This window comes from Megalobrama amblycephala, linkage group LG7 (genome assembly GCF_018812025.1).
Source record: "Megalobrama amblycephala isolate DHTTF-2021 linkage group LG7, ASM1881202v1, whole genome shotgun sequence".
Lineage (NCBI taxonomy): Eukaryota > Metazoa > Chordata > Actinopteri > Cypriniformes > Xenocyprididae > Megalobrama > Megalobrama amblycephala.
Genome location: NC_063050.1, coordinates 13,683,842 through 13,702,366, shown reverse-complemented (window position 1 = coordinate 13,702,366; position 18,525 = coordinate 13,683,842). Strand labels below are relative to the sequence as shown.

At 40.4% G+C, this 18,525-nt stretch overlaps 2 protein-coding genes across 4 annotated transcripts; one reads left to right on the top strand and one right to left on the bottom strand.

Annotated features, from left to right (window-relative positions):
- Positions 1-216: 216 nt before the first annotated feature.
- crtac1a (cartilage acidic protein 1a) lies at positions 217-9,575 on the bottom strand. 2 transcript variants are annotated; one of them, XM_048195951.1, is made up of 14 exons: positions 9,418-9,575; positions 8,887-9,080; positions 7,286-7,482; positions 4,523-4,659; positions 4,283-4,439; positions 3,239-3,373; positions 3,025-3,161; positions 2,643-2,779; positions 2,476-2,558; positions 2,272-2,372; positions 1,850-2,018; positions 1,243-1,445; positions 1,070-1,112; positions 217-536 (listed from the first exon to the last, which is right to left on the bottom strand). In XM_048195951.1, exons 2-14 carry the CDS (start codon positions 9,072-9,074, stop codon positions 526-528), a joined length of 1,698 nt encoding a protein of 565 aa, XP_048051908.1. In that variant the 5' UTR covers positions 9,075-9,080; positions 9,418-9,575; the 3' UTR covers positions 217-525. The 2 variants fall into 2 exon arrangements, with proteins under 2 accessions (XP_048051908.1, XP_048051909.1); XM_048195952.1 differs by having other exon boundaries at positions 1,300-1,445.
- r3hcc1l (R3H domain and coiled-coil containing 1-like) lies at positions 6,563-16,531 on the top strand. Of its 2 annotated transcripts, none has more exons than XM_048195961.1 (8): positions 6,563-6,581; positions 10,639-11,073; positions 12,010-12,185; positions 13,173-13,243; positions 15,029-15,124; positions 15,232-15,372; positions 15,469-15,529; positions 15,626-16,531. In XM_048195961.1, exons 2-7 carry the CDS (start codon positions 10,645-10,647, stop codon positions 15,519-15,521), a joined length of 966 nt encoding a protein of 321 aa, XP_048051918.1. In that variant the 5' UTR covers positions 6,563-6,581; positions 10,639-10,644; the 3' UTR covers positions 15,522-15,529; positions 15,626-16,531. The 2 variants fall into 2 exon arrangements, with proteins under 2 accessions (XP_048051918.1, XP_048051917.1); XM_048195960.1 differs by lacking the exon at positions 6,563-6,581 and adding an exon at positions 10,036-10,124.
- The last annotated feature ends 1,994 nt before the right edge of the window (positions 16,532-18,525 follow it).

Genomic DNA, 18,525 nt, shown 5'->3' with positions numbered 1-18,525 from the left:
AAGGAGCCGGTGGAGGTTCAGGTAATGTCTTCCCAGCTAACAGGGAATGTTCTCAGAACGTTCTGGCAAGGTTCTCTCAAAGTTATGAACAAACATTCTTTCAGTAACGTTAATAAACTATTAGTTCAAAGTTATCTGTCTTTAATAATGTTTGTGCAGTGTATATGCAGGAAGGGAACGAACATAGTAAGAGGACAGAATCACACTCAGACGGTGTGCTCACAATCGCTTTATTTTTATTGCACACTATTCCAATGTTAAGTAAAACAAAAAACTGAAAACAAAAGGAACGTTTGGAGTTCGATGTAAACATTTTCAGATTTAGTTAGCTTAGAAATGTTATTTGCATATATAGTTTTTCAGTAGAATTGTAAATGGAGTAACAGCACAAGTATCAGTAGAAGATTGTGCGTCTGTGGTTGAATAAGTGAAGGGGTTCAGTATCAGAAACATCAGACATCAGACATCTGACAGCACTGATTTAATGATGATGATGATGATACACATAATGTCCAGTTGAAATACTCAGGCTGTCACTGTTTGAGGGGCAAGAGAGAGAACAGAAAAATATTTAATGGATTTACAATTATTCAAACATAATTAATTTAAAAATAATTCCCATAATGTTTGCATTATATTTCAAATCTTTTCTCTTTTACTGAAAATCTGCTCCAGAGATCTGAGCTGTCAATCTAAATCCTTATCGTCAGCCAATCAGAGCAGTTAAATATACATATTCATGAATATGCAAAAAAAAGGCTAAAATTAGGTTGTCACTAAATTCCTGTTTTTGTGATTGAGAAAATGCCATGAGCCTAAATGTTTATTACTAGTCATGAATTGTATTTTTCACAATTGTACTAAAAATATGGCAATAAGATTACTACATTTTTTAAATAATTATTATTACTACAAAAAGCACTTCTCATATCAGCAATTGTATGATTTACAGAATTTACAGAAATGCTTGTTTCTGCCATTTTTCCTCACATTTGATGCATGTTAATTTTGGACTTTGAGCATGTCATTCACAGATAATTATCATCTGATAGTGTGATAGTGATCTTACCAACACAGCGGCCGTTTGTGTTCACTGTGAATCCCTCTCCACACTGCAAAGCATCAATACAGAGCTGTGCTTTAGTATTCTGAACATTTTATTCAAGCATTGACCATCAGAAAAATACGTTTGTGCTTTGTTCTTAAATGTCTACACTATTCCTGATCTGCAAATCTCCATACCTGACTGTGTAAGCTGTGCATTGACCTCCTGACCTCCTCATTTGCATGCATCCGTACCTGTGCGTCAGATGTGAGGGCTGACTCCTCCCCTACATTAGGATATGCGATCTCAATGACTCTGTTCATATCAGCAGACTCGAGCGGCCGAGCAATGGAGCGACCATCCGGCCAATAGACTTCAATGCTGGTGGCATCATCGGTTCCTAAGGGCCAATGAAATGACACTATGAATCCCATATGCAAATGACTACAGTGTTAGAGAGATACAATGAGGGATAACAAAACACCCTTGTGTTTTAATGTCTCTTCTGCTCACTAAGGCTGCATTTATTTGATTAAAAATATAGTAAAATAATATTGTGAAATATTATTACAATTTAAAATGTTTTCTATTTGAATATATTGTAAACTGTAATTTATTCCTGTGATCAAAGCTGAATTTTCAGCATCATCACTCCAGTCTTCAGTGTCACATGATCCTTCAGAATCATTCTAATATGATGATTGGACACTCAAGAAACATTTCTGATTATTATCAATGTTGAAAACAGTCATGCTGCTTCATATTTTTGTGAAACTGTGTAAGATATAGACGAACTGCTTGTACCTAAACCAAAGTGAGCCACAGGCTCCATCTCGCACAGATACCCCGACCCTCCGTCGATGATGCGAGTGTGTGCGCCGCTGTGTTTTGTGAACATCACCACCTTCGCTCCACGAGCGAACGCCCCAAAACGTGTGCGAGGCACCACACGCAGCCACTTATTAGTGGAGCCCTGCGGAGTGAACAATAAAAGGTGCTAAGATTACTAAAAATGTTTATTTGCACAGGATTTCAATTTAACCAATACAGCAACATAGTGTCGGCCCAGATCCGGCCCACATCTGGTACATGTGGATTCCATGCGGGGCAAATGTGGGCCGGATCTGGGCCGACACTATGTTGTTTTCTGCGTATACATATACAATGAGGTCCAAAATTCTGAATAGTGAGGGATTTTTACATTGGAAATACACTTTCTGGCATACCTGGTTGACCTTGAACACAGAGATGGGCTGTGAGGCGCTCTCACCGTGAGCCACCAACAGATCCAGCAGACCGTCACCATCAAAGTCTGTGACTGTGGCACCTGTGAAGACCATGTTAAGTTATAAATTGTTAAAGATAGAAATGAGGCTGTTTATTTTCACAGGAAGTGGCTTTGGTCTGTGATGTTGGTCAGGTGGTCTCACCTGTGCCCCGCCCCTGAGGCTCAGAGGCGTCGCCCACATCCAGCTCGGTGATGTCAGGGTCAGAATTCTGCTTCCTCGACACCCTAAACAACCACCAGGCAGTGATGTTTTAGTATTTTTCATATTTTATTATAGTTTTTATTAATATTTTGAATTATTTGATGTACCTGAAGATTCTGTTGGGGGCGTCTCCTCGGTAAGCGATGTTATTAAAGAAGACTTCAAGCTGAAGATCGTTGTCAAAGTCGGCAGCGATGACGGTGCGAATGGGTGACGGAGTGGCGAAGGCCCGTGTGGCGACGTCCTACAACATCACAACACACTGATTCATTTTTACAGATCATGTGATCACAGCACACTGTAAATAAGATTTTAAACATGTTTAAACAAATAAAAAAAAAATCGGCTAGCACAATAAGACAAAATATACTTATATCAAAGATATATTAAATTCTATATAAAGTGTTGCTTCTTATGTAAATATATCTGTTTTCTTAGATATTTTATCTGGAAAACAAGTCAAAAATGCTCAGGAAAGGTTGCTCTCACCTTGAATCTCTGCTGGCTATCCTGCAGGTACAGGCGGTGTGGACCGTTCCAGTTGCCATAAACTATATCCGTCTTTCCGTCACCGTTAAAGTCGGCCAGCGCCACACCTCGGCCATGCTGATATCTGTCTTCAACTCCTGCCATCACAACAGAAGACATTAGACTGACGTGGGATTTAAAATAATTTCTTTAAGTATAAAGTCAGGTGTCTCACCTGCCACGGCCGCCACGTCTTTGAAGGTTCCATCACCCTTGTTCTGGAACAGGAAGTTGGGTCCATTTTCATTGTCACAGAAAATGTCAGATCTTGTGTCGCTGAGGATTGGACCGACAACTACACCACGGCCACCTTATAACATAACATTTTGATTTTTAACATTTATAATGATAATATTCCATAACAAGATATAAAAAAGTTACTCTACCATCCAAAGGTTTGGGGTCAGTAAGATTTTCTTTCAAATGAATAATTACTTTCATTCAGCAAGGATGCATTACAGGATTAGTTCACTTTCAAATTAAATTTTCCTGATAATTTACTCACCCCCATGTCATCCAAGATGTCCATGTCTTTCTTTCTTCAGTCGAAAAGAAATTAAGGTTTTTGATGAAAAAATTCCAGGATTATTCTCCTTATAGTGGACTTCAATGGCCTCAAAATGGCTGAAGGTCAAAATTACAGTTTCAGTGCAGCTTCAAAGGGCTTTAAACAATACCAGACGAGGAATAAGGATCTTATCTAATGAAACGATCTGTCATTTTCTAAAAAAATGTAAATGTATATGCTTTATAAACACAAATGATCGTCTTCCAAGTGTTTCCGCCAAAACCTTCAAAAAGCGTATTCGTATTCTTCAAAAAGCTTACGCTGTATGTCCTACGCCTTCCCTGTTCTTACGGAAAAAACGAAACTGGCACCGCCTTTGTTCCATACAGTGTAAGCTTTTTGAAGAATACGGAAAGCGGAAGCACCTTCAACCTTTTGGAGGCCACTGAAGTCCACTATAAGGAGAATAATCCTGGAATGTTTTCATCAAAAACCTTAATTTAGTTTTGACTGAAGAAAGAAAGACATGAACATCTTGGATGACATGAGGGTGAGTAAATTATCAGCAAATTTTATTTGAAAGTGGACTAATCCTTTAACTTGATCAACAGTGACAGTAAAGACTCAGGCTAGAACATACAAATAGAATCAAACATGTGACTTATAAAGTCTTACACATAATATAAACAAACATGAAAGTGTGTGTCTGACCTGTGTACTTATTGACGTTGGCTTGTGGCGCGACATCAGACAGAGCGATGACGCCTTTCTCGACATCACTGGCGGCTTCATCCATCTCTATGAGCGCGTGCGGCCCAACGTTACCGCTGGCGTAGTTCGCCACGTAAATTGAATATCGACCTGTTCCCTACAGCAGAATGAATTCATTTAAATGCAGAACAAATGTTAATATTTGCACAATAATTATTAAGGAGATAAATAATTAAGTACCTTTCTGTCAACACAAGCTACGGAGCGTCCCGCCATACGATTGGCCACTCCTCTCCGCACGTTGATGTCATCGCCGAGTAGATCCTCGAAACGACCGTTACGGAATTTGAAAAGTTTGTCTGCGTAAGTCGCCTGACCTTAAAAGAGTTCAGTTTGACTAAATTAGTCAGTGTTTCCCACATGGAAAGAACCTATATGTGGATATATGCGCATATATGAAACCTATATGCAGTGTATATGTACATATATGCTGCATATATGCACATATATGATAATATATATGCTGCATATATACTGCATATATGCTATATATATGCGCATATATACTGCATATATGCTATATATATGCTGCATATATGCGCATATATACTGCATATATGCTATATATATGCTGCATATATGCGTATATATACTGCATATATGTGTATATATGCCACATATAGGCAAAATTGAGGTGCATATATGTGCATATACAGGAAATATAGGTCTCCTGTATTGCTTCTTCATATCCATATATATGCCCTATACATACAAGATATGTCTTCTATATAGCTAATGGCAGGATCTGGTCATTTTGTAGCTCATATCTCATTTTTGACTGTCATACATGATGCCTAGCTCATATTTTCTATTATCAAGGCAAAAACTAAGAATTAACGAAAAAAATTATGCAAGAACTTATGTATGTGCGAATGTAGCAGTTATGTATTTAGACAATTATTTTGTGATTCCACTTGCCATGACCATATTTGGGGTTTCCTGCCGCCATGCTGACTTGGGGTGTTGACGCACTTTGCTGCTTCCCAGTCTGCATGAGACATCCAAGCGGCAACCTCCCCCTTTCTCTCGTGAAGCCAATACGGAAGTAACTTAAACTGCGATTCATCGACTGGCCGCTAGGGACAGGCTCCAAAAGAGAGCAGAATCTCATAGAGTCCCATGTTAAATTGGCCAAGTTTATAGCAGAAAAAAACATGTTTACAAGTTGGTTCAAATTGTGGTTTTGGTCTATACTGCTATTTTTGCCCTTCATGACAACTCTGAGGGGGGGTGAATTTTTTTATAACTTATCCGTTTAAATTATATTAAGCCTTAAAGTTCTGCATAATTAAGGGCGTGGTCACTTGAGTGACAGGTATTGCGCTGCTGTCTGTGAGCCGTCATGTTACCTCAGCTGCCGCTGAATTTGGCATCTCAGCCGTATTTGTGCTCGATTATTTTATACAATTATAAAATATGGCTTGCTGCATAATATTCGAGACTGATGTGTGTCTGTGTAGATGTGCATGCATGGGGAAGAGACACAGAACACACGTTGTTGGATCGTGGCATTGGCTGAAAGTTTTGGTTGTGAGATTTACTGCAATGACAATGGCGGGAGGATATCAAAATCCGACAGCACTGCTTGGATATTATAACTAAAACTGCTGCACTATTTTGAAAAAAATATACTTTGGACACAGGCTCATTTGTTTGTTAGATACGATCGCTGCTCAGATTGCATCCTTTCTTGAAGAACGATGACAGAGAGCAGATCATTCAGAAGAAATGTGACATGTTTTTTTGTTTTGCAATGGACATTCATATTTTACCCAAGTGCCACGGATTGGATTCATCTCGCGATCTCTATTTCATTATAAAGGTATGAAGTCCCATTTGATTTTCCATGTTGTTATTTGCACAACCAACACTACTGGTGTTGGAGGATCTATATCTTAAAAAACACTGTAGATTGACAGTAAACCTTTAGAACGTTCTGATGATAAAACTTATCTTCATTAATATTTTAGATCGTATCTTAGATAGATATATAGCTCCTTTGCTGCTAATATGGTCACGTCGAGCTAGGCGGGCGTGGTTTCAGCAACCAGTCATATCAGCTCAAACCACCTCCCCGCCTCTTTGCCCATTTTCAGTTATCCGGGAGTGACGTGCTGTGACGCGCAGCTAAGATGGCCGCGGCCTCATTTAGGCGTCAAAACTGCTGTTCAGAACTCTATGGGTGACGTCACGGACGCTACGTCCATATTTTTTTACAGTCTATGGAGACATCACAGCGGTAGGTCGCACAAAGTTTTTGCGGTGATTCAATTAAGGCCATGTTTCATGTAACAGCTGAATTCACATGATATATTTGTATGATTGTAATCCAAAACCCCTCTGTGATGTACATTCAGATGTTTCGTTGATTATTTTTCTTTACTTAAGTTACTTTTAATATCTCTCTTTCTCAGCGTTGTGCGTTGTATGCTGCACAAGTCCTCATATATTGCCATTTGTGTTATACAGAATAAAGTGAGGACCTGATGGCAAGATTTTTCGCAGTATGTCTTTGATTACGACACAACGCAGAAAACACACCGCTACACGAACACGTGAAATTGGTCCCACATGGAAAAAACCTATATAAACATATATGTTTCAATATAGGTTTGATATAGGTTTTTAATATATGTGACATATATAAAATTGGCCGTTTTCCTATATTATGTGTACATATATGTACATATATGTGTGTGTATATATATATATATATATATATATATATATATATATATATATATATATATATATATGTGTACATATATGTGTGCATATATGTACATATATGTACATATAATATAGGAAAACGGCCAATTTCATATATGTCACATATATGTAAAACCTATATCAAACCTATATTGAAACATATATGTTTATATAGGTTTTTTCCATGTGGGTTGTTTTGAGGATCTGTACGGGACACACATGTTTTCTGCGTACCTGAGAAGGCGTTGTTGGTGTTGAGGAAGTAGATCTCCTCTCTGCCGTCTCCGTCCACATCGCAGGCCGTCACTCCGATGGCGTTTCCCTGCGGGTCTCTCAGGGCGTAGTAAGGAGAACCGCCATCGTCCACCGCAATGTTCACTAGTTTGTTCTGGGTACGGTCATACTTCAGAACCAGGTTTGGGCCGTTATACCTGATAATGGACAAACAACAGCCTTTATGAGTGACACTCAAGAAACATTCAAGACCATGTCCAGAAAAAATATTAACAGTCTTAAAATTAAGCGTCTTTATCTTTGAGGAAAATATTATTCCTTTTCATTCCTCTACTTCTCAATTTGCATAGATAGATAGATATACACCGATCACGCATAACATTATGAGCACTGACAGGTGAAGTGAATAACACTGATTATCTCTTCATCATGGCACCTGTTAGTGGATGGGATATATTAGGCAGCAAGTGAACACTTTGTCCTCTAAGTTGATGTGTTAGAAGCAGGAAAAATGGGCAAGCGTAAGGATTTGAGCGAGTTTGACAAGGGCCAAATTGTGATGGCTAGACGACTGGGTCAGAGCATCTCCAAAACTGCAGCTCTTGTGGGGTGTTCCCGGTCTGCAGTGGTCAGTATCTATCAAAAGTGCTCCAAGTAAGGAACAGTGGTGAACCGGCGACAGGGTCATGGGCGGCCGAGGCTCATTGATGCACGTGGGGAGCGAAGGCTGGCCCGTGTGATCCGATCCAGCATACGAGCTACTGTAGCTCAAACTGCTCAAGAAGTTAATGCTGGTTCTGATAGAAAGGTGTCAGAATACACAGTGCATCACAGTTTGTTGCGTATGGGGCTGCATAGCCGCAGACCAGTCAGGGTTCCCATGCTGACCCCTGTCCACCACCGAAAAAGCCAACAGTGGGCATCAGAACTGGACCACGGAGCAATGGAAGAAGGTGAATATGGTTCATTTTCTTTTACATCAAGTGGATGGCCGGGTGCGTATGCGTTGCTTACCTGGGGAACACATGGCAACAGGATGCACTATGGGAAGAAGGCAAGCCGGCGGAGGAAGTGTGATGTTTTTGGCAATGTTCTGCTGGGAAACCTTGGGTCCTGCCATCCATGTGGATGTTACTTTGACATGTACCACCTACCTAAGCATTGTTGCAGAACATGAACACCCTTTCTTGGAAATGGCATTTACCGGTGGCTGTGGCCTCTTTCAGCAGGATAATGCACACTGTCACAAAGCAAAAAAGGTTCAGGAATGGTTTGAGGAGCACAACAACGAGTTTGAGGTGTTGCCTCCAAATTCCCCAGATCTCAACTCAATCGAGCATCTGTGGGATGTGCTGAACAAACAAGTCTGATCCATGGAGGCTCCACCTCGCAACTTACAGGACTTAAAGGATCTGCTGCTAACATCTTGATGCAGATACCACAGCACACCTTCAGGGGTCTAGTGGAGTCCACATCTCGACAGGTCAGGGCAGTTTTGGCATCAAAAATGGACCAACACAATATTAGGAAGGTGCTCATAATGTTATGCCTGAGCGGTGTATGTATATATATATATAATATATATGCTGGAGTTTCTTTACCCGGCCACCACCACCTCCAGATCCCCATCTCCATCTACATCTGTCACCGCCATCCCATAATTCAGCTGGGTGGGGTTGTGAAGAGGATCAGGAGGCAGAACTGTATCCGTGTTGACGGAGAACATGGGCTGAGCTTGAGAGAGAGCAGACAGCCCCAAACCCAGAAGACAAGCCCACAACATCCTCATCCCCACCTGTCAATCAAACAGCAGACAATTTTACAGTATTTCAACATTCTTATAATATGAATCACATCTAATATGTGTCTAAAAGCTTTATAAAATTGCAAAATGAAAACACACATAAGATATTGCAATTTGATTTAAATTAAACTAAAAGAAAGATTAAAGGAGAGGATGCATCTCAGCAGCACAAATATGTAATTTTGCATTAAAGAAAACAAATGAACTTTCAGATCAGAATTAAGCAAATCTATGAGACTTTGTTCATGCATTTGACATTCACCATCAGCCCAAAAGAGAGAGAGTTATATTCGCTTTACAAATGATGATAATAATGTGTCATATCCACCTGTCGTGCTGATTGTGCTGGATTATAGAGGATACTTGCGCTCCCAGAGTTTCCAACCAGTAGCTTGACTCAAACGCTTGGAAATGGTGTTTGATTTCTGTTTTATATGCTGTCTTGTTTCGGTCCTTACACAACTTCAATGCAGCCGCCTTACACAAGCGCTTGTGTAAGCGACTGTCCAATCACTGTCGAGTATTTAAATAGCTGTGGAGGTTTGACCAATCACAAAACAGAAAGAGAAAATAGGGCGTTCGCGATCAGCATGCAGATGTGTTACACGTCCCTAAGAAAAACAAACAAACACTTTTTTACTAAAATAATAAATTCACAATCTTAAAATATATGTACTTGACTAAAAAAAATTATAATGTTTATTAATCATTTTGATGTTCACTGTGAATTAATAAAATGTAGCGTTTGCTATTGAAACACGTATTAAAAGTATTGATAACATATAATACTCTTTAATCATGATTTCAATGATTGTCGCAATTTACGAACGAAATTATAAACTTTTTTTTTTTTTTTTTTACGAAATTATAAACTGTATAACATGTAATGGGCATCGCTCACGCATCATTCCTAAACTACACTAATAAACTACAACTCCCATTAAAGGTTTTCCGATGTTGGCGTCATGACGTCCGTACGTTTCCAAACATCCGGTCATGGTTTCAACGTTCCGGCGAGCTGAACAATATTGAGATGTAAGTAGAATTATTGTGCGATTAATAATACTAAAGCGTAAAATACTATCCTGGAAGATTTTGCGCGATGTTGATGTTACTATTAGTACTTAATAGTTGTTTTGTTTTCTGAATGATGTTACGCACAGTAAATGTGTGTTATGTTATGAATATGAACTGCTTAATATTTTAAAATATGTAAAACACTAAGCAGTATGCAACATTTTAAACATTAGTATGCCACTTAATCTTTTATTTTACATTGGAAATACTGTCTATGTGTTATCTTGGAAAATCAATGTTATTTAGCATTTTTTCATCCGACTTCATCCAAAAAATTTCGTACTTTTAGACAGATTTAAATGAGTCATAAAAGTTATGATACAAAATCACGATTTCTGGAACACACTGGAAATAAAAAAGGTCAAGCTTTGACAAATATAGTATGATAATCTATTCATGCAGATGATTTATGTATAGTATGCATTCTGCATACTTTGAGTAGGAAGCTATTATGAACTCATTTTCCTTTCAGATCCCTATGGAGACCGAAGCAGCCCAGACAGAGGAGGGGTCCAAAACGGCTCCCCCTGCCCGAACTAAGAAGCCCGCCATGGAAATCTACGTGCCCAAGAAACGTCAGGCTGAGAAAGTGGAACCCAAGTCCAAACCCAGGCCCCGGTACACCGACAAGGCCCGCAAGAACAAGAAGGATAAAACCAAAGCGACAGATACCCCAAACGGTGAGGTAAGACAGGATAACGGGGGACGGGGAGATGGAGATAAAGAAAATCAAGAAAAAGATGAGTCCAGAGATGAGACGGACAGCACGTCCAGAACTATGAACGCACCAGAGGACACAAGTAGTGCTCTGGAACATGAAGGGATGCCAAAAGAGGAGGAGGAGGAAAACTGGGATTCTTTGTTTAATGATGATGGTGACTGTCTTGATCCGCATTTGATGGATGAGGTAAGAGTTACAAAGATGATTCAACCTCACATTTTTGATGATACATGATAATGACTGGGGGCAGTCGTGGCCTAATGGTTAGAGAGTCAGACTGGTAACCCGGAGGTTACAGCTTCCCACTGCTCCGGGTGTGTGTGTCCACAGTTTGCAGTGTGTGTGTGTGTCTGTGTTCACTAACTTGGATGGGTTAAATGCAAAGGACAAATTTCGAGTATCCCTGACAGCAATTAGAGGTGCTTCTCAATATCCCTCCTCGCTTCCTCGCTCCTCCGTCCTCCATCCTATGACCCGGAAACCGATCTAGCTCAGCCATCTTGAAGGACATCTCAATTCTCTAATTGCACCGTGAGGAGGCGAGGAACGAGGAGTGAGGAAGCTTCCTGAGGAGTTATGAGCGAGAATACACAGGTGCATCCTTTGCGGAAGTCTTTCTCGTCGAGAAACGTGATGCACGCATACATTCTCCTCCCCCTTCATATCTGTCACAATAATTTAAATGTATGCTTTACTTTTGCAGTTTAAATCAACTTTACATCTCGCATATTTCAACGGGGCATCATGCTTTATTAATATATTATATTTCTTTAAATAACCAAACTTTAATAACATGGGTAGATCCCTCGAGCGCAGCTGATGACGCTTTAGTGACGCTAAAGGGAGTGAGGATATCATTTCACTTGATTCAATTCCACCGTCCTTGAGCCTTTTCCTTGCATCCTTCCCTCACATCCTGAAGGGGTGGAGCTAAGGAAAGGAAACGAGGATGCACAAATAAGAATTGAGAAGCACCCATAATGTCGGCCCAGATCCGGCCCACATCTGGTCCACATGTATCAGATCTGGGCCACTGTTGTTTCTGTCTGGGATGGGTTACCATACCATCCTTCACATGTCACTTTCACTTTCATAATTAATGCATGATTCTTCCTGTATCAGATGTCTCTTAAGGACGGAGCCGTACAGGAGGCGCGTTTCGACTACTATAATTGGTCGCCAGAGGATGATGAAGAGGTGGAGCTTCGGGATGACGAACTGTCCCACATTGTTGAGATTTACGATTTTCCGTCCGAGTTCAAGACGGAGGACTTGATCAGATCCTTCAGCTCTTTCCAGTGCGTGAATTTTTCTGATCATGAATTGCACTGATTTCAGATCATCTACACCAGGGTTTCCCAAATGGGGGTTAGTGTGGGAACTGCTGGGGATTTGGTGGTTTATGAAAAGCACAATTAATCTAAATAAAACAGAAATTGAGATTATATCTTATAAAATCATGATTATCAAATTAGAAGCTGCGATTTTAGTTAAGAGTACGACACCGCGTTTCAGAGTGTAGAATGGCACTGTGTTCCTTTACACAAGTGCAGCTAATAAAGCAGTGTTTTCAGAGCGGCTCGGTTTACAGTAAATGCTGCTTCTCATGATCTCCATCCTTGCAAGAGCTGTGAGTTTAACGTGCATTTGGGAACATAATGTGCACTAGGGTTCACTGCATTTACATTCATGTTTGCAGAATTTACATTTTTGTGGACAGACGTTTACAGCATTTCACCAATTTTCCACCGACATTGATGAGGCTGTCAATGTGTTGTTAAATTATTGATAATAAATTAACTTATAATCTCAGGGGGTACTTCAAGTAAATATTTTACGGCTAAGGGATTCGGCTGGCAGAAATGATTGGGAAGCCCTGGGCTGTGTCCTAAATCACATACTTTCTTGAGTAGGCACTTATTTTGAATAAGTAATCAATTCAGAACTGCATGATACAAAAAGAATGTTCTATATAGTATGAATGTAATCCAGACGTACTACATTTGCCATGCTGTCATTATCATGTGACCTGCCAGTGTCAGTTATGTCACTTCATTTTTATTCACAAATCCTCTTCCATGGCCTTATGGGATAGTAAAGTGTCCATCGTATGCACACTTCAGAAGTAAAAGGAAGTAGTAGGTCATGCGGGAACTTTACCTACTCTTTTATGAGTACTGTGAATTCGGACATACTTTTTTTTATCAGTAGGGAAGTATGTGATTTCAGATGCAGCCGCTGTCTACAGAAACTGCTGCTGTTATTAATCATGTGTGTGTTTTCAGGCAGAAGGGGTTTGACATCAAGTGGATTGACGACACACATGTACTTGGCTTGTTCTCCAGTCCGATCGCAGGTCAGTGCGTTTTCCTGATGGTGTAAATCGCTTTATGATGCTTGTAAAGTCTCCTCAGTCAGTCGCTGGTCGTCCTGTAGGAAAATGGCATGATGGTTTTCACTTCTGTGACACGTTTGGAGACTTGAAATTGTGTCAGTGCATAAACGATTTCTTAGAAACGCTGTTGAAAATGTACATTTTTGAATATTTTAATATTTTGCTAGCGGTGTGTTCTATGTGTGTGCTGAAAAAATATTGTCTTTGTACTTAGTCCTGGTTGTGTAAATAGGAGAAAAGACAAAGTGGCTCAGACCAGTTAGACCAGGTGGCACAACACACTTGTAGCCAATCAGCAGTAGGGGCGTGTCCACTCATGATGGGGGGAGGAGAGTGAGCCAATCAGCAGTAAGGGGTGTGTCCACTCATGATGGGGGGGGGGGGAGTGAGCCAATCAGCAGTAGGGGGCGAGTCCACTCATGATGGGGGGAGGAGAGTGAGCCAATCAGCAGTAAGGGGCGTGTCCACTCATGATGGGGGGAGGAAAGTGAGCCAATCAGCAGTAGGGGGTGTGTCCACTCATGATGGGGGGGGAGTGAGCCAATCAGCAGTAGGGGGCGTGTCCACTCATGATGGGGGGAGGAGAGTGAGCCAATCAGCAGTAAGGGGTGTGTCCACTCATGATGGGGGGGTGAGCCAATCAGCAGTAGGGGGCGTGTCCACTCATGATGGGGGGGAGGAGAGTGAGCCAATCAGCAGTAAGGGGTGTGTCCACTCATGATGGGGGGAGGAGAGTGAGCCAGTCTGCAGTAGGGGGTGTGTCCACTCATGATGTGGGAGGAGAGAGAGTGAGCCAGTCCGCAGTAGGGGGTGTGTCCACTCATGATGGGGGGAGGAGAGTGAGCCAATCAGCAGTAAGGGGTGTGTCCACTCATGATGGGGGGAGGAGAGAGAGTGAGCCAGTCAGCAGTAGGGGGCGTGTCCACTCATGATGGGGGGAGGAGAGTGAGCCAATCAGCAGTAAGGGGTGTGTCCACTCATGATGGGGGGAGGAGAGAGAGTGAGCCAGTCAGCAGTAGGGGGCGTGTCCACTCATGATGGGGGGAGGAGAATGAGCCAATCAGCAGTAAGGGGTGTGTCCACTCATGATGGGGGGAGGAGAGAGAGTGAGCCAGTCAGCAGTAGGGGGCGTGTCCACTCATGATGGAGGAGAGAGAGAGCAAGAGGAAGAAAGACTGTAGAAAGAGAGAGGGCTGAGAGACATTAAAAAAGAGAAAAAGGTCCAAGTAATATCACTGGAAAAAGAAGGGTTATGATCAGGCAAGAGCTTTAGGACCCGCTGTAATATTAGAAAAGCTTTCCAGCGATGGACAGAACGAAGCGGGAAGGCCTGAGCTTGTGTTGTTTCTGCTTGATACTATGATGCTGTGTTTCACAGAACAAGATGTGCTGTTGTTGTTGAAGCACTGCTGATTCATCCATACTTGTGCGAGTTGTCTGATGCGCCGCCTGTTATGTCATTGCCTGTTTGGGGCGGAGGGGCGGAGCAATGAAGGGAGGGGTGTGTTTGTTTGTGTGTCGATTTTAAACATCAACAGTGTTTCTCAGAAATCGCTTACTGCACCTTTAATTGACTTCTAGCTAATATGTTAATATGTTCAATAATTAACCAGCTTATTTTCCAAGAGCTTAAAAGTAGCATCACACACCAGTTCAAAACATTCCTTTAAGCACTCAAAATGAGAAACCTTCCCCTTTAATTGTATATGTGTGTGTGTGTGTGTGTGTGTGTGTGTGTGTGTGTAGCTCGTGATGCTCTGAGGATGAAGAACCCCATGATGAAGGTCAGGCCTCTCTCCAAATCATCAAACGCCACTAAAGCCAAAGCGCGCAGCTGCTCCGGTACTCCTCCTCCTCGCTCTCATTTACTTGTGTTTGAACTGATTGGCCATTAATCACAATTTAATTAGCTGTTTCTTGAATCCACAAACCTGATTTTCTCTTTGTAGATTATCTGCTGCCGGCTAAAGAGCGCCCTCAGACGAGTGCGGCTCTGGCGCGACGGCTGGTGATCGGCGCTCTGGGCGTGAAGAGTAACCAGACCAAGGAAGAGCGAGAGGCTGAGAGGAACAAACTAAAGCAAGCGAGAGGTGACATTACCAGGCTAGCGATAAAAAATAGCTGAGAGTGATGAATACATATGTGAAAGATTCAAAAAAGTTTTATTTGATCTGTTTTGTAACCAGAGCAAAAGCGTTTGGCAGCTAAGCAGCGTGAAGACGCCTGGGAGGGCAATTGAAGATACAGGTTTGTGTTTAAATGAATGAACTATGAACGTTTGGATTTTAAGCATCAGTTCAGGTCTCATCTGAAGCTTTTTATCTCTGGGTTTGGGGTCTGAAGGAGTCGGACCTCCCGCACGGGTTTGAGAGAAGCCTCCCCCTCTCAGTGGATCAGGACTACTGCCAAACCAGCGCGGACTGAACCAAAGCCACAAGAACAGGGGAACCGCGGTTCATCCATGCAAAGTGTGAGACCGACACTTCAACAGGGAGATTTTGTAACATTATATCTTTCCTCTTGAGATTTGTCTTGAACTGAGACGTTTTCCCCATAAATGTTTATGATTGTTTTCAAGTTTAGAACAAGCCATTTTGATGTGTTTTTTCGTTTTCTTTTTCGTTGACTAAAACAAACTAAAGTTTTCTTATTTCGCTTTTCAATCTTTGCTTCAGTAGAGATATATTGTTAACACTTAGAGCTGATAATGCCTTTCATGTCGGTTGTTTTTTGTGGACTTTATATCTCACAAAATCTGTCACACCTCAAAATAAAAAGGAAAATAAGGAAAAAAGGTTTTGCTTAAAGAAAATGAAGTCATTTAAGATCATTAAAATGTTTAGCATTTTCCTGCCAAAAAATAAAAATGATTTACTGTAAGTATTTTTTAAATCCCAGTTGGGAATTACAAAAAACTCAAGGAATCATGATGGTTGTAAAAAATAGACTTCTTTTTTTTTTAAAGTTATTTTTTTGTAAGAATGTGATGTGAAGCTAAAGTCCATTGCGAATATTTTGTTTAATGCCAGTCAAGCCTCTTGTAAACCTTGAGCACTTTTTAACGCAGAACATTTTTTGTTTAGATTATTTCATTATTACTGGTGTAAATATTGTGCAGTTAGCATTTATCACCGAAAGATTTTGTTTAGGTGCTAAATTGACAAAGTCTTTGACTAACAGGTCTGTTGTTCTCTGAATATGGTGCACTGGAATTCCCAGGTGTGATCTTAATAAAAATGTTCAAATCTTTCTCTAGAATATCATTCATATTTTGGCGGTTTTCATAGTAAGTCTGCGCAATTCTTCAACAAAAGTTAAGGCCCGTTCATACCAAGGATGACAACGTTATGATGATGATAAAAATTCTAATTCTATAAGAATAGGGAAGTAATGAAAACGACAGAGAATCAATATCGTTGGAATCGTTTTGAGAACATTTTTTTTTCCAACTGATGGTAAAAACATTTGCTGCGTCTCATTTCAAAGGCTGCATATTTCATCGATGCGGTCTCATTTAAGAAAAATAACCATTAGATTGCAAAGTAAGAATGAAATTATAGTATAGTAATAACAGACAATTATAGTAATAACAGAATTTTATTACGGTTGACGACGTATGCGATTCAGCTATTGATAGCCAATCAGAATCCACCGGCCTTTAAAGCAATAGACAACAAAACTCCAGCAATCGCTTACAATAAACAAAACGTTATCATTTGGCGTGGACGATAATATCGTTCTTGTAAGGAACTGTTACACATTACAGCCACACAAGTGCTGAAAAACTAACCTGACTGACTTGTGTTCTTTACCAAGTTTTTGGAGAACATCCTCAGGCTTATGCTAAATTATCATGAATCTCGGATATCTACTGTTGGCGATATTTGAGAAGTTGGATGTTGTCACGAACGGTTTTCGGTTAGAAACACACAAATGCAGTCAAAATTGCATGACAAAAATTGTCTGATGTCCCTTCTGCAGTACAGTAGATTTGATATGACACCATCATAATTTTAAAGGGTTAGCTCACCAAAAAATTTAATTTCATTATTTACTCACCCTCATGTCATTCCAAAACTGTAAGGCTTTCGTTCATCTTCGGAACACAAATGAAATCTTAAGGAAATCACAAAAACAATTTACCACTTTATTAACAAGATCTTCAACATGCACATCATGTTGGCATGAGAGCAGACATAATTGTGTGAATGCGCATCTGAGATATTTTGTAAAAGTGGTAAAATGTGTTTTTTGCTCAAAGAACTCGCACTGCTTCATAAAATTGAGGTTAAACCACTGGAGTCACATGGATTACTTTCATGATGCATTTACTACCTTTCTGGACCTTGAAAGTGGTAGTTGCGTAGGCTGTCAACGGAGGGACTGAAAGCTCCTAGATTTCATCAAAAAGATCTTCATTTGTGTTCCAAAGATGAACGAAAGTCAACATGAGGATGAGTAATTAATGACAAAGCCAAATTTGGCACTTTGTAACCCAGAGGCACCCAAACATTTTATAATGTACAGATTCAGGTCATCAACCACAACAATAAAACATTTGACTGAACAGCGGTCATGTGATCAGATGAGGATTTTGTAATGTTTATTTTGTAGTTTTTAAAAACAAGCAGTAAAAAAAAAAGCATACAATTTATATATTTATAACATCATGACTTCCAATAACTTGGGATGGGGGAAAAAAAAAAAAAAAAAAAAAAAAAAGAGAAACCCTCATTTCACAGAGTGAGGAGCAACACACACACGGCATGAGTGTCAGTACCGAACACACTCGCGCACACACACGGGACATGAGCAAACGCACATGAAACCCACACAAACACTCAAACGTCATTTGATATCACAGGAAACAAAATTAATCACATAAAAAAACCTCACTGAATGAATATAAAGAAAAAAGTGAACACGTTAAACAATGGGAATGTTCCAGCTCAAAATCAAATTAAAAAGGACTAAAAGCAAAACAACTGCATTAAAATAAAAAAAAACATGGTTACTCATTGAGTTCGAAAACACAGTAGTTATTAACACCTGAAGATTTCCTCTAAATGGACCAGTTTCCTCAAAAGACTTTTAAAATTAAAGAAAAAAAAAATTAATGCAAAACAGGAAGTGCACGCTCATGTGAGGAAGTTAGAAGAAGCATTCCCTTGCGTTTCCCTGGCGATGAGTCACACTGACGCGAGGAAGAGGAAGGATGAAGCGTGAGGAAGGGAAGGCAGAGT